Source organism: Topomyia yanbarensis, chromosome 3, assembly GCF_030247195.1.
Source record: "Topomyia yanbarensis strain Yona2022 chromosome 3, ASM3024719v1, whole genome shotgun sequence".
Lineage (NCBI taxonomy): Eukaryota > Metazoa > Arthropoda > Insecta > Diptera > Culicidae > Topomyia > Topomyia yanbarensis.
In genome coordinates, this window is record NC_080672.1 from 53,003,407 (window position 1) to 53,019,185 (window position 15,779).

The 15,779-nt window shown below is 39.8% G+C and overlaps 1 protein-coding gene across 1 annotated transcript; it reads right to left on the minus strand.

The window, feature by feature from the left end:
- Positions 1-13,456: 13,456 nt before the first annotated feature.
- On the minus strand, positions 13,457-15,775 carry LOC131690235 (F-box and leucine-rich repeat protein 13-like). The gene is made up of 4 exons (XM_058975830.1): positions 15,507-15,775; positions 14,248-15,450; positions 13,988-14,188; positions 13,457-13,929 (listed from the first exon to the last, which is right to left on the minus strand). The coding sequence occupies exons 1-4, from the start codon at positions 15,618-15,620 to the stop codon at positions 13,621-13,623; spliced, it is 1,827 nt and encodes a 608-aa protein (XP_058831813.1). The 5' UTR covers positions 15,621-15,775; the 3' UTR covers positions 13,457-13,620.
- Positions 15,776-15,779: the final 4 nt, after the last annotated feature.

A 15,779-nucleotide genomic window follows, 5' to 3' on the forward strand; every position in this document is an offset into this window, starting at 1 on the left:
AACGATTTTCATTGACTTATTACGAAACGACTTCATAAGGCAAACGAATTGTTCACTGCTATATACGGAAGTCTTAATAATATTTACGAACACCCTTCGTCAAACCGTTAACGTCAAAACAGCTTCAATAGAGGAGGAATATGGAGTCAATAATTGTTGATCATCTCTCCGATCTCGGTCTGACTATTTAGTAACCGTATCCGTGTCCTCCGGTTTCAGGAAGATTTTCTGAACCTCTTTCGCTTCCAGTTGATCCATAATCCGGAGCAGTACGGATCCAGTTGGGCCAGCGCGAACTGGTTTTGTATGAAGAAGTTTGAGTTTTTCTCTGCCGGAGCAATGTCAAAATAATATGCTATTGAATACGAAAACTTTTCTAGGATGAACGAAATGAATTCGTGCGACCAACGAAATCACTCGCAATATACACAACCGTTTATTAAAATAAATCAAGCATTGCGTTTCATTCCCGAAAAACAATGCCGTTTTCAACAATAACATTCATGTAATGTACACTAAATATGTAAAATTTACGAAAACTTTCGTTCATCAAGCGGCCATTACTTCACACCATAATCTTTCTAGTCCTCAATAGAGGACTATATTCACTCTACCCAAGCTAGGCTATAACGAATCAATTATGACTATCTTGGACATGAAAAATAATACATATTATTGAGATTTCCACGTATTGGTTTGTAAATCATATCTTCTGTTTGGGTACAGCGCTAGTACCAAATCTCTAGCGATAAACCAAACTTGCCGTTTCCACTAGAGCTCGAAATATTATAGTATGCACAGAATGTACGTTCGCCAGGCTATACAGTAAAAATATGCAGTAGCAAAAAAGTCAGAGAAAAACATATCAGAGATAGATAAATCCATTGACCACACTTTACATTTGTGGAGCACCTTTGGATTAATTCCAGAATGTTTTCCAAAAGTCCATAAGTAAAATGTTACAATCCTGTTTCTGTGCATTGTTATCAAGCAAGGTCATCTTCGACCGATTTTCATGGCTTTTTGAGTAAAGTCGGTCCATGTGCCACCACGACGGAACGAAAACTATACAAGCAACCAAAAGCTCGGATAATACCTAAAAGTACTCTTTAATGTTCACATTAAGTTCTTAGCGAACATTCAAGTTTTTATTGGTAATTTAGAAACAGATTAAATCGCTATTATAAATTTTACTGTTCGGAAAATTATTTCAAGCGGAGAACTTAAGCATCCCTTTCTTATATGAACTTTTGATTGATTGAATAATGTTTGCTTGAATTGCTTAAGTAAAACAAACAGCTCAACCCCGCTATCCGAAATCACCCTGCGGAAACGTCCACTTCAATCACCATAATCTCAGTTCAAAAGGTCTTGCTGTATATCAAACGGTTTTTATAACCATAGATTATTTACCCAAAATATTTGTGTTTGGTAAATTATCTGTTGAATTTTTTTACACGCACCTACTCGAAATGCAGGTTTTTGAGAATGATACCAATTCTAGATTTCTTACACTACATCCTTTTAATTTCAAATTTTCTGTTCTGTTTTCAAGTTATCGTATGGTACAATTCTTTTAAAATAAATGGTAATTATATGCTGTATATGTAACGAATGATAAATTAAATTACATAATATCTTACATTTAACATTCAGTTTCTCGTTACTATAACTCGTATAATCTACAAACTGTTATGCAAGATTTTTTCATATTTTTCGAGTTTTTGTATGGTAATCGAACTATAAGATTTATGATGATTTTAATCATCTGGAATGGAAAGTGTATAATTTGACCTATACACTGAAAGATTTATTTCTATTCAGGCCGTCAAACGATTGAGATACACATTACACCACCATCGTCTTAGTGTTTTGTAAACCCTAACCACGGTTTTTAGTCTGTCTCGCATTCGTTCTGTAGACGCTCTAGCCACTCCCATCCGACCGCAGAGTAGATCGGCTAAACTTTGCTGTTTCAAATTGGAAAGAGACAGACAGTAAGGTCGCCGCAAGACGTCATAAACCATTATGGCTGGCTCTTGCACCATTCTGCGGGTTCTGTTTTTTTACACACCCTTTCTTCGTTTACAGTGTTCGTTGTTCCGACATTGCACGTAGTAGTCATAAAACCATAGTGCTCTGCTACAATAATTGCATGTTTTAAGACTATTACAACCTTCATAACTTCTGTTGCAACGGGTATTTCCCGTTACTACACCGCAACAACACTAATTAAATGTTTTGAACAATTGCTCGAAAAATTAACAACACAAAAAACCGAAAGAGAAGATCAATTTCAACAATCAGATGCGACAAGCGCTAATCCTCGCCTAAAAATGTTCCTCAAGAAAGATTTCAACTCTTTCAAGCGACGAACCTGTTTTCAAATAAGTAAACATTTGACCACATCGTTTTACCCGAAGCAGCAAACAATCCGAACTGGCCCCTAGGTAGAGTGTATTTGCATAGTTTCATTTCTGATATTAAACAAAAAGTCCGCGTTCCAATTCGATCTTGTTTAAATTCGTTTTCAGTGCATTTCAGCTTGGTTCGTTCGGTCGAAGAAAAAAAAGGCAAAACCATTCAAAGTCAACAGCCGCTCGACAAGCACTCCGCGACGGGTTAGTCAAATATGATACTGTTTCTTAAAATTTCCTAATTTGTACTGCAAACATTTGATGTCACGATAGCTTCGCCTGACGGACGCTTCCTCAGCACCACAACCACGTATCGGAATTACCTCCGAAGCGAAGCAAAAGAAGCGAGTTTCTCTCGAGGTTCAATTCGACCAGTGTCGGCTTGGTCCAGTACGGAGCGATAGAGCACACCACACCGGGCACTTCGTGACATACGGTGGTAATCAAGCGTAATCTCGCGCGTCGCCGCATTCGCCGCCATGGTATTTTTGGGGCCTTGAGACCAGTCCAGCGCGCGAGAGGAGAAAACGCGTTCATTCCAGATTTGTTTGGGCAACCAATAAAAAGTAAGAAATAAATGTTGATCCATGGCTGCCCGGAGCAACAGTGTGATAGCCCCGGTACCACCACCGTCATCTCTATGTCGTGAGGTTTAATTGTTATTTTGTGGAAAATTAAACAAAAATGGACGATTTTTACGATCCAACGGGCGGGGATCGGCGGCAAAAACGGTTGAATAACGACGCGCCGATGGATGGTGTGGCACCAAATATTGAAGTTAGATCAGCCCGACTGACCGGTCTCTAGCGCGGAGATGACGAATGGTAAATAGTATGGCCGATGTTTTTGGAGCACCTTCGAGTGGCGGTTTTTGAAATTTTGCTTTGTTAGAAAGTTATGATGAACGAGGAGCGTTGGTTATATACGTGAAATCAAAGTATCACAAATAAACTAGTTGTGTGTGTATTTTCAAATTATGCTAATTTATTATAATTGTTTGTTTAGAATTTGTATCGCCCACATATATTCGATCGTTACGTTAAACCGTTTTCGACGACCACAACGTCGTTCTTGAATCGAGACACCATATCAATCCAGCTTTCATTTTAAGTGTTTGAAAACTTTTATTTTTATTTATTCATATATATTTTCCGCCAGCCTCTGTCAGCACTGAATGCCAATCACCGACCCTAGAGAGGTGACTCAACCCTTTATAGCGGCCCATCATCACATGGACCGCGACCAACGATTGTAGCTCCCTTCCGAAGGACGACCTTACCACAGATTTAACCCCTAAGAAAATCTCAATGACCTCGGCTGGGAATGAACCCAGTCCCATAAGGATGAGAAGCGGACGCGCTTACCTCTCTACAAACGGCCCCGTAAACAATACTTCTATTCGAAGACGGCCAGTTGAATTGATCTTACAATTTCAAGCAAATAGTTGTTTTTATTGGAAAAATATATATTCGTTTTTTAACGAAATATTCGCCCTTTAAAAAAAATGTTTCAAATGGTAAAGTCAATTAATAAGACAAATTCAGTACACTCACAATTTTTCATCAGATTCTGAGGGGGAGTAGCTACCAATTGGTTTAACTGCCACCAAATTCCTCCATTTTGATACTCAGGCAACGCGAATCAATATTTCTGATTATGTATCCTGACTCAAAAAAATGGATGAAATTAAAATACCAAATTGTATGAACTATGCTGAAAAACTTCCAGAAACTTGTCTCAAGTTCGAATGGAATAATTAGGTGTTCGAGATTTCGCACCTAAATGCTCCGCCGCCTGGTGTTCTCCTGCTAACCAGGTGCGTCATCATTTACCACTGCGTCTGATTGTTGATGATGATTTCAAGCACGCTGACTACGACAACATTATTAGCACGTTGTTGGATATCAACTGAGATCAAAATTTGAACGATGACGATATGAACGATGCAGCAAAGATGTTTTTTAATATTCTGTAAAAAAAATCCGATATTGTATTGAATATATAATGCTTTTGCCATACATTTCTAAAAAAAATCATCACCAAACAGCTTTATTAGTTCTTTTTTATAACAATAGCTGTTTTCTATTCGCTTGCATCACTATATTGATTTTTATATTCTCAATATTCACGTGTTTACCCGTTTTACTCAAATTCTTTCCCTTATACAAGTGTGAAATCATACTTACCGCACTTTTCAAAAAAAGCTTCATAAAGAGTAATGTTTTATCTTAAATAATCCAGGATATCAATTGAAGGTGGCTAGAATGTTCGCACGAATGTGTACCCGTTTTATCCGTTTTACCCTAAGTTCCTCTCACAATTCCCCGAACTATTTTATACAAGAATCAATAGATTTGATCAGTCGCATTCAGCTTCTTTCTGAAATGAAAGGCTATATTTCACTTCACACTTGAGTTATGAGAAGAATTAGGGTAAAACGGATACACAATCTTCAATTGATCCCCCGAATTTTTTTTAACAAAATAAGATCGACTTTAGATATTCGTATTCGATCTGTTTCCTAAATATAAAAACTGATTTAACTTTAATCTTGAATTATAGGAAGACCGGCGTTACACATTTAGCCTGAGTGGGTAGTAAGCTTTGGGTGAAGAGTCTTTTACTAGGAGTTTGTCCCATTTTCACAATACAAATGTGTGTTTGTGCAAATGGAATTGTTGTACATCGATGTTTTAAAATGTGTACCCGAGATATATGCGTTGAAGATTTCAAATTTTCGTGTTGGTCCAAAAATTCGACTGGGTAATTACCCACTCGATTGTTCTCGAGTGGGTAGTACTACCTATACTACCCACGCTATCCGCCGGCACTGGGGAAAACTATGGGGTTACACGGGTTCACACATTTCATGCGGTTATTTTATCTGTAATAGATTCCCAGAAGCTTTTTACATAAGCAATACAACTATTGATCAGCTGCATGTAGACTCTTTCCGAAAGCCGATTTTAAGCAAATTCCGGGGTTGGAGTTTTTCACCGGCAAGAGCAAGTTCTATGTGGACGACAAATTTAAGAAGAAGAAAATGTCAAAGTTCGCCTCCACTCTTGCGGACTGAGGAGTGAGCCTTTCGTGACAAAGGGCACAGTGAATGGCGAGATCTACAAATCTGAGTGCCTCGAGAAGCGCCTTCTGCCGTTCTTGCAGCAGCACGACGAAGCTCCGCTATTTTGGTCAGATTTGGCATCATGCCACTATTCTAAAAGTGTCCTGGAGTGGTATGAGGCCAATTCTGCCCATTTTGTTCCAAAGGACATGAATCCGCCAAACTGTCCGGAGCTGCGCCGGGTGGAGCAGTACTGGGCAATGATGAAGCGAGAACTTCGGAAGAGCAAGAAGACAGTCAAAGACGAGAAGGACATGTTAAGAAAATGGAAAAAAAAACTGAGAAAGTGGTACCGGATGACACTGTAAAGACTTTGATGGAGGGCATCAAGCGAAAATGCGTTCAATTTTACACTCAAGGCTCCATCGATTAATTTTTCATTTGATTTTTGAAGTAAATATATGTATAAAACTACCCTAAAATTTTGGTTTGATTTTAAACATTATAAGAAAATTGGCATGACATTTTCAGTGTCGCAATAATTTCGTGTTTGCCCTTTATTTTCTAATCTCACTCACTTTTCTCAGAGATGGCTGAACCAAATTTCTCAAACTTAGTTTCAAATGAACGTAATAACGCTCCCATAAGCTGCTATTGAATTTTTAGTCGATCCGATTCCGGAGTTACGGGTTTAAGAGTGGGACCGCACAGAAATGTTTGCCTTTTTCATATAGAAAGATTTTGCAATCACTCTGAAAATCGTCAACCTAAACCCGGTCATATTTTTTTTCGACTGACATGGCGTAGCTAAGGGTGCACGGATAGGGGTTAGATCTCCCTCCCTCTCACTGATCATCACCGCTTTAAATTCCCCTTAGATCACCCCTATTGCACCCTCCTCAGACCACCACACCATCCATCACCCAGACTCCTGCCCCTCTCAACTTCGTCATATTTATACCACGGCTATATCTCAAGGCATCCCAAATTAAGCTGGGGAGTGGTTCGTTCGTGGACTTTTCACCCTCCACACACACCCACCTTGCATGACAAAATTAGTTAGTAGGAAGACAACATTGAACTAGTTTGATATTTTTTGTTTCAAGTTTTTCACCGCGGACACGTAGCTCATCAGATTCGTGGCTGGTGAGCCATTGTGTGTAGGTGCAAAGTGTACTAAGAATGTACTAGATATTTCCACAATTGAAACGAATATAGCCAGCCATGGAATAATAGTTTGGAGAAATGAGAAAAGCACAATTGCACCACTAGATGGATTAAAGGAGGTTTTTTGCATAAGAAACACTAACTATAGTAGACCGCATTCCGTTTTCTTCCATGTTATATAGCCAGTAACAAAAATGAACATTAGCGAGCTGCGACGCAGTATATTGAGTAAGCATTTAAGGTGTTTCTCTGATGTACAAATGTACATTTCAATTATTTCTCTTTCCAGGCTACTTTCTACTTCTGCCCAAGTCAGACGTACAATCTAACCAAGTGAACAACAACTAGCAACCTCTCAATCTAGTGTGCATTATCTCGAGAACAAAGGAAACATTTAATTTATTCTTGCCATTATGAGTAAAGTTGACGAAAAAACTCTGCTCCGACCCAACACAGCGGACTTTAAATTCTGTTCAATACGATTGAGTTTTCGTGAAGTAGAATATCTGTTGAAGGTGAAGATGCAGCTTAGGCTCAAGGAGGTTATGTATCCTCAGTATCATCATCTTCGCAATGTAGTACTCATATCATTCCACTCGTTAGCCAAAGCTGAACGTTTCGTTTTGCAGAACAACTTGAAGCACGTGGCTGAAAGTGATAAAGTTGGGATTTTGATTCCCGTGTATATAGAAAAAGACTATGTAGCTACATGACCTATCACCACGTACCCCTCCTGATCTAGTTACAGAATACATCTCGCAATATGGAGAAGTAGAATCCGTTACACCTGATACGTGGAGAAATTTCTTCCCGGGTACACTTAACGGTGTTCTTGTGGTGAGGATGCGGATCGAAAGATCTATTCCCTCCCACTTGACTATAAAACTCAAAACCCAGGAGGCTACTATTAATGAAACTACGTTATGCACCCACGAGGATCAATCTCCTACGTGCCAGTATTGTAATCAGACGGCACACTACGGACAACCTTGCGCGGAAGATACAGGGGGGAGTGCATCTCTACCTATTGCCACCGAATCCACGGAAAACCAACCAAAAAAATGTTTTCAATACCAATGCCCGAACCACAAACGGTTGCAACATTTATGGCAGCTGTTCAGTCCATATTGACAACTGCAAAAGCAGTATCCAGCACCCCAAAAACCACTGCTGGCAACATCGGCGAAGAAGATAATAACAATGATGACGGATTTACACTGGTCACCCGTAAGGGCAATAAGCAGGAAAGAACATCTGATCACGAGCACTAAGACACTTTTAAAGACAGAAGAGAATTAAATAAAAAGTTGCGCGCACGAGATCCAACAGATAATCAATAATATTTGCGTTTATTTTTATTTTTTACATATTGTAAACACATGAAAGATCCACGGCTCCGTTAAGCTACCGCTATGAGCCATGTCAAATAAACGAAATAAAAAAAATTCCTTCTGAAAAACAGTTTGGTTACAAATCACACTACACTGCCAGAAAAAATCGATAGTAAACTCATGAATAAAACATCACGATAACGTTAATAAATAGTGCAACAAACGTGACTAAGATCCTGAAATCATGAGCATCGTCTAACTGCTGGCTCTGATATAATTAGTACAAACCAATGTATCCACAATGATTATGATCAATAATCATAAGATAAACTAAATAAACCAGGAAATAACCATAGTAACCCAACTAAAAGTTTGAGTGTAACCACGTGAATATATTTGGCGCGAACTAGTTTTTTTGGAAACGCAAATAGAATACGAGATTTTATAATTATGATTTCAGAAGCTTGGTCACGATTTTCGAAAACGATTTTTCATGAATTTATGAACCGATTTTTTTCCGTATGCTAGAAGTAAGACGTATAATATCCCACTCGACTTAGTGTTAGACACTAGTGTATTCAGGCCTCCGTTATCTGGGCCGGCGGAACACCTTTTTCCCGAGTGGGTAGTAAGATTCGAAGAGATTTCTCCTCGTACTGACGAAAGTTCAGATATGGCGCGTGTAAATCAAAATGAAAGTTCCCTGATAATATCTGGTGGCTATTTGGAAACACTCTTTGTTAACAGGGCTGTTTGTCCGACGGATCAGCGAAAATGTGTTTGTTGAATACTACATCCAAAATCCAACGGAGTCCGGAAACTGCACCAATTTTGGTAGAAATAGGCGGAATTACGGATTTTTTATAGGGTAACTAGGATAGTGAAAGAAAAATTTTAGGCAGTTTTCGGATCCAGCCTAGTTTTCGGATCCAATACAGCTCCCAATCTGGACCAGTTCCCAAATTTGGACCTCCCGTATCTGGATCAGTTTCCGGATCTGGACTAGTTCCCGATTCGGACCAGTTTCCAGATCCGGACAAGTTCCCGAATCTGGACCAATACCCGGTAATGGACCAGTCCCTGCATCTAGCCCATCCCCTTTTCCCCTTACGAGGTCAGGGCTTAAACCTGATCCATATTTGGTGCTTAGATCCAGACAAGAGTCTGGAGCCGGGCTCTCGGATCGGATACGTGGATCCAAACTATATGTCTTGCTTTCCGTACATGACGGGAAGGACTGTTAATGTTTTGTGCAGTCACTACCTTGCTGTTGACGTTCGTGATAGAAAAAAATCAATTTAACTACGACCGAAATACCCCACCACTATTCCGAGTCGGCTTTTTCTGACTGTGCTTTGAAGCTAGCTAAGTGTGAGCCGATGGGTATCTCTGGCGACCGACATCCTTTCAGGGTTAGTGGAGGTCGATTTGAATATTTCTCCGATGGCAAAAATAATACCAATAAGTCTCATTTCCGATACAAATTATATTTAATGCAACCGGCCCCGGATGGTCTACTTCCGGACCAAAGACAAGCCATTTAACGTCATCGATAAATTGCGTGATCTAACTAATCAACACTCGACCGTGTACGAAAAAGTATTTTGTCTGTGTACCCGCCCGTGAAGTAGAGATTGATGGTGTAGCCTCCGAGAAGGGCCTTGATTGCGAAATAGGGGGTGGCTCCTTCCAGATCCCTGTGCTTCAGTCAGTGTAAATTCTGGTATGCAAGCAATTGTGTTCAGCAAAAATTGAGGAGTAGAAAACCTTATTTTCCATCAGCCTCATTTCGAGCCTTTCACCGGATTTGTTCTGTTGAATGGGGCTCGTCTATCTGTTCGCCTTTTTGTAACTCGGTGCATGAACTGAAGAACCCATTGTAGAAATAAGGCACGGTGTGGAAAATGCGGAGAGGATCAAGACATTGGCTCCTGGTCTCGGAAAGTGCACATGGGACATCCAAAACTTCAAGTGTCTCTATATTTCAGGCATATTATTTTTCTAGGTTTACTTCCGACGTAGATCTTCCTCAATTTCAGCATTATTCGCCATGACCGAAAACAATATTGAGGAGCGTTTTGGGGATCAAAACGTGCTACTATTTCAATCGGATTAGCCTTTGCTCGGTACCAGGTATTGAAGTTGTCGCTTGTTAAATCCGAATCACCGGCAAAGATTTATTGATATTCTTTCCATATACATCGCACCTCAACTGGTTCGCGATGATTTCAACTCCAAACGGCATGTCATGGGGTTGTCTTCATGCTGATAACCGATCTATCTTACTGCATGATATTCGCGACAATTTCAGTATGACCATCTTGAATACAGTGGAAATGACACGAATACCTACTAGCGTGGCCAAGTGCGTTAGATTTATCGTTGTACTCTACCTCATTAGTGTGTCCATTCATTGAAAGAGCTACGCGTCCACTATATCCTAAATAATCGAATCAAAATGAAAAAAATATCTTGTGGCAGTGTGCAACGTTTTGACTGGCTTGTTTTTCTACACTGAGATGAAAGGTCAGACAAAACGAATACCTGGCGCGAACAATAGTGGACGGTTTCCCACTATTTAAAAGTATCATATGCACAAAAGCTATAACTAAATAAGAATGGATCACGCAATACTAGGGGTTTGCTCGGGAACACAAGTAATGTATTTTGTTTTTTGGAACTAGCGTCGATTCGTAATTAGTAATGTCACTAAGTTAGCGTCGGATTCTAATGAAACGCAATTCCCATCACTAATTTATCATGGCAATTTTTCTATTTCAAAAATTAATTTCTTAAAAAATCAAATGTACGGCAGTGTTAATTTTGTTTAACACTCCTAACACCAAGCCTCAAAATTAGTCGGAACGCTAATAACACCAATTGATAACCCAAAGTTTAGAGACATGTAAAGATTAAAATCATTTATCTATATTTGATCAGATCTTTGTTTACAGGAATCAATCAGAGTTATTCACGGATCTTTTATCAAAAAAGTGTGAGAAGTCTTTTTCGGACAGTACACTGGTGGAAATAGTTATAAAGACAGTGTATTTTGAAGTGATATATTCTGACTGATTATCGCAACCTGAATCATCAATACATTCGTGGATACGTATTAGTGTAATGAACATTCGGTGCCGATCAGCTAGGGCATTGCATATGTGTGCGTGTTTTTTCAGCTTTTTACACTTCAGCGACCTGGAAATAATTTTAAAGACGCCATTCGTTCTTCGTCTATTGTACTGCAGAGTGGTAGTTTTTTGACGGAAACTTCTGTAGTTCGGTTTGAATATTTCACATATTCATCAATTAGGTAGGTATACGAATAAAAATTTCAATATGACTATGTTTTGAACGAAAATAGTGATTTATAGGAACTATGCCTAAAAATTCTCCGCTGACTGAGTTTGAGCGAGGCAGAGCGTCTACTCTTCGTGAGCAAGGTTTATCTCTGCGAGAAATCGGCATCAGGATGGGTAGAAGTAAAGATGTAATTCATAACTTTTTGCGTTTGGGTCAAAAATATGCCACGAAGAAGCATCCAGGTCGCCCTTCATCTATTTCAGCAAGAGATAAAAGGGAAATCAAAAGACTTGCAGTCCAAAACAAGCTTTCATCGCGGGAAATAAAATCTCAAATGAACCTCCGAGTGTCCAGTCGGCGTGTCCGCCAGGTTTTGAATGCAGATCCAAATATTTCATTCGCCAAAGCGACCCCAATTCCGAGGCTTCTACCTCGTCACAAGACAGCTCGTCTCGCCTTTGCGGAAAAATACCAATTCTGGGATGAAGAATGGTCACATGTAGTGTTTAGCGATGAAAAAAAGTTTAACCTCGATGGACCAGATGGTTCGAGTAGTTGTTGGCATGACAAACGGCAGGAAAAATCAACGAGAGAAAGAAGAAATTTTGGCGGTGGAACTGTTATGATTTGGGCTGGATTTAGTTCATTTGGAAAGACCCCAATATGCTTTGTAACAACAAGAATGAACTCAGAAACATATTGCCAATTGTTGGAAGAAGTACTTGTGCCATTCTCAGAAAATTTTGTGGATAAGAACATGATTTTTCAGCAAGATAATGCTGCATGTCATGCATCAAAATCCACGAAACGGTTTTTGGATGATCACAACTTCGCTGTTTTGGATTGGCCGGCGTGTAGTCCAGATCTAAACCCAATCGAAAACGTCTGGGGACTTCTATCCCGTAATGTTTTCAAACAGGGAAAGAAGTTTGAAACCGCTGGTGAACTGAAGAGAGCAATTCAAGAAGAATGGCTAAAATTAGATCCGAATACTTTAAATTCTTTAATTACATCAATGCCACGGCGTCTACAGGAGGTTATTATGAAGAAAGGGAATGCTACGCACTACTAAGTATTCATTTTGTTGTTTTTTAAATACAGTTGAATTTTCAGAAAAAAAACCTTTTATGTCTTTATAATTATTTCCAACCGAAAAACGGAAAAATTTTACATATCTTTGTAGCTGTATGTATTAACCAAGAACCCCGAATAGGTTACATGATTGGCATACTTTCAAACCTTTAGGAATATAATTTGTTTTAATCGAACACTGTGAATAGCCTAAGTGAACGAAAACAGTTGTGTCTTTATACTTATTTCCACCAGTGTATTGTTTTTTTTTCAGGACGTCGAAAAGTTGTTGATTGAAATCGTCAGAGATTGTATAAATGCAATTAGCTATAGCGATTTACGAGATCAAAGCTCTTCAAGCTCAATGTTACTGGCCGAACACAGTGCACAACAGTTTATGAAAGAGAAAACTTCTCTCTTTTATTTTCTACCAATATCGGTGATTGGAGAGTAACTGTTTGTCAGTAATTTCCACTCGAAGTGAATTTCAACAGTTGGCTTATTCGCCCTAATCATATGTTTGTCGAGTAATGTACAATTACCTAGTGTTTCAAAATGCATCGTATTCTGAGGCAACCTAATAAATGTGATGTGACAGGTCAATCTGCTAATAATTCCAATTTGACTTATCCTCATGCATCTATACAAAACAAACTCAAACAACTATTCTGTGAGGTCCTGCATTTGTATTTACTAATGTTCCTTGAGGGATGACTGCTCACTAACCCCCATCATAAATGAATTTTCCTCAACCTTCCATTTCCGTTTTCCAAAAACTTGTTGAACTTACAACACCCCGCCGAGCCGAATGGACAATGCAAACCAGTCGAATACCTCTGAGACACTGGACGAAAACCGGTTGATAAGGTCAGTTCAACTTTTTTGTTCGTTGTTGTAAAACCAACCCCTTAAAAGATCAAAGCCCAAACGCCGCCAACCGTGGCTAGTAGCCGCAAGTTCAACCGGTCAGAGAACAAAATGCCGCGATTGAAGCACTCTACTCATGCCGCCGGAGCAAACTTCAGGGTAGCAGAAAGCAATCAGTAGGGAAAGCCGTCGGCTGGGTCAAAACGAAGCATAAAGAGTAAATTTATATGATTTGATAATTTTATTGTATGCATCTCCGGTGTTTTTGTTTTGTTTAACCATTTTTTTTCTCTCCTGCACTGCTCGTTGTTTTTTAGCTATGCTACCTTTTACCGACTACCGTCCGGTCGGGATCTATTTTCTAATTGTTGTGGATAAAAAAAGGTGCTCCAGGTCGCCACTACTCTCTCTCGTTTGCAAACACATGTCTCAGCGATCTAACGGTGCCAAGTTTGGCTTCCGCTTCGGCTGATATCTTGTAGCAGCCCCGAATGTTTAGCGATTTGAGTGTTTTGCAATTTTTCACGAGAAATTCGATCGCCAAATCCGATATTAATGGGCAGTTTTGTAGTTTCAAAGTTGACAATCGAAGGCAGCATTTGGTTACGATCTCGACGCATCGGTCGTTGATGTTCTGGCACTCACTGAAATCGATTACCTCCAATGAAGGGCAGTTTAGGGCGATCTTCTCTACGCCATACTCGGTTATCTGGAATAATTGGAAGTTTATTATGAGTGCTGACGATAAAACGAACTGTTTAAGTTACCTGAAGCCGTTCCAGATTGAGTTCTCTTAGTTCTAACAAGCGGAATTTCCGCCTGAAAGTGTAGTCAGTTATTCGGTAGCATCCATGGAGGTTTAGATAACGCAATCGTTTAAGATCCTCGATTGAAAAGCACATTTCAAAGTCCCAAATGGATATTGCACACTCTGGTAGGTCTATACCAGTCATACCCGCATCTGTGAGCTGAACGGAAAATAAATCATTTCAGACTTCGATTCTACGTAAATGTTCCTTAATCGTACCTTTGCACAACAATCCAAATTAAGGTCCCTCAAACCTGCCATGTGGTAGAAAATGTACTGAATCGATCGATCGTTGATACAGTTGGAGCATCCCCCCAAATCCAGTACCGCCAAATTATTCAGCTCAAAGGAAATCTTTGTGAAAACTACTTCCCCGATACTTGACAACAGGCCCAGATATAGCTTTTTCAATCTCTGTCTGTTGTGTGTCAAAAGACCTCCCAAAATCCCGACATCGCTGATCCTCTCACAGTTTGTAAGATCAATGTGTTTCAATTTAGTCAGCTGTTTAATAGACGAAATTCCGTAATCTGTGATCATCCAGCACCGATTAAGAATCAAAGTTTCCAACAAAGGCATACAGTTGGAGATCTGGATCAAGCAAAAGTCATTCAAAGCCAGCGATCTGGACAAATCGAGATAGGTCAGGCTTGCCTGTAATCGGATTAGATCAACGATCCCTGCTTCTGTCGCCGGTACTTTATCACAAACCAAGAGGCTTAAACTTTTCAACCGAAGCTCCTTGATATCGGCCAGGTGACGCAGGAACAGATTATCGATTGGCGTATCGCCAACATACAAATGACGAATCGCGTGCTGACGATCTTGCACGTAACGCAACACATGTCCAAGCATACGAAAACGTTGCGCCGCTTCCACACCCTTGAAACAGTTCGACACGTCTAGCGAATCGAGATTTGGCGCCATTCCAACGATAAAATCGAAATGATGCTGCTCGAGTCGATTATTTCCCGCCAAGCTGATATGAGTAAGATTCGATAGCGTCAGACTGTACGTCACCGTGAGGTTCTTCAGCAGCTTCCAAGAACGGAATAAATCCGGACAGTTTCGAATAGTTAGTCGCTTCAGCCGGAACGTGTAACGCAGAATACCCAGCAATTTCTGTTTCCAAATGGTACAGCTATCGAGCCAAAGCTCTTCTATGGCTTCTCCAAATTCAGCCCAGAAATCACTACGATTCCGGAAGACGATCTTGGTCAGTTTGACGTTAGGGAAGTACCGAAATGCAGTTAGCAAGCTTCGAACCGGCTCAATATTGTCCTCGAACTCAACATCGTGAATGTGAAGCCATGTGGAACGTAGCATGTCTGGGTGCGTAAGCCCTTCGTAGAAGCCGTGACAAGTCTGTGCCATGGTGCTGCGATCACTTGCGTTTAAATGTCTAAGTAAGTAAACCATAATCTGTAAATGAGAAAAATAATTAACATTGGCTTATGTTGATATACTCAATGACATACCTCAAACGGTAGATTCTCTAGGAACGGCTCAAAGTAATACAGAAATTTATCCTCAAAATGTACATACATTGTACGTTCGATCTTGTCAAAAACGCGTTCCAAACTCATTTTCATAGAAACTATCGAACATTCACAACTTGAACAATTGAAATCAATTCAAATATTCGCTCGAGAACCGTGATAACTTTTAGTAGTACACAAGCAACGAAAACAGCTTGTGTTTGCGCTTTCACCAACTATTTTTTGGCGCAACGCTCCTCGCGAGGTTTGGCG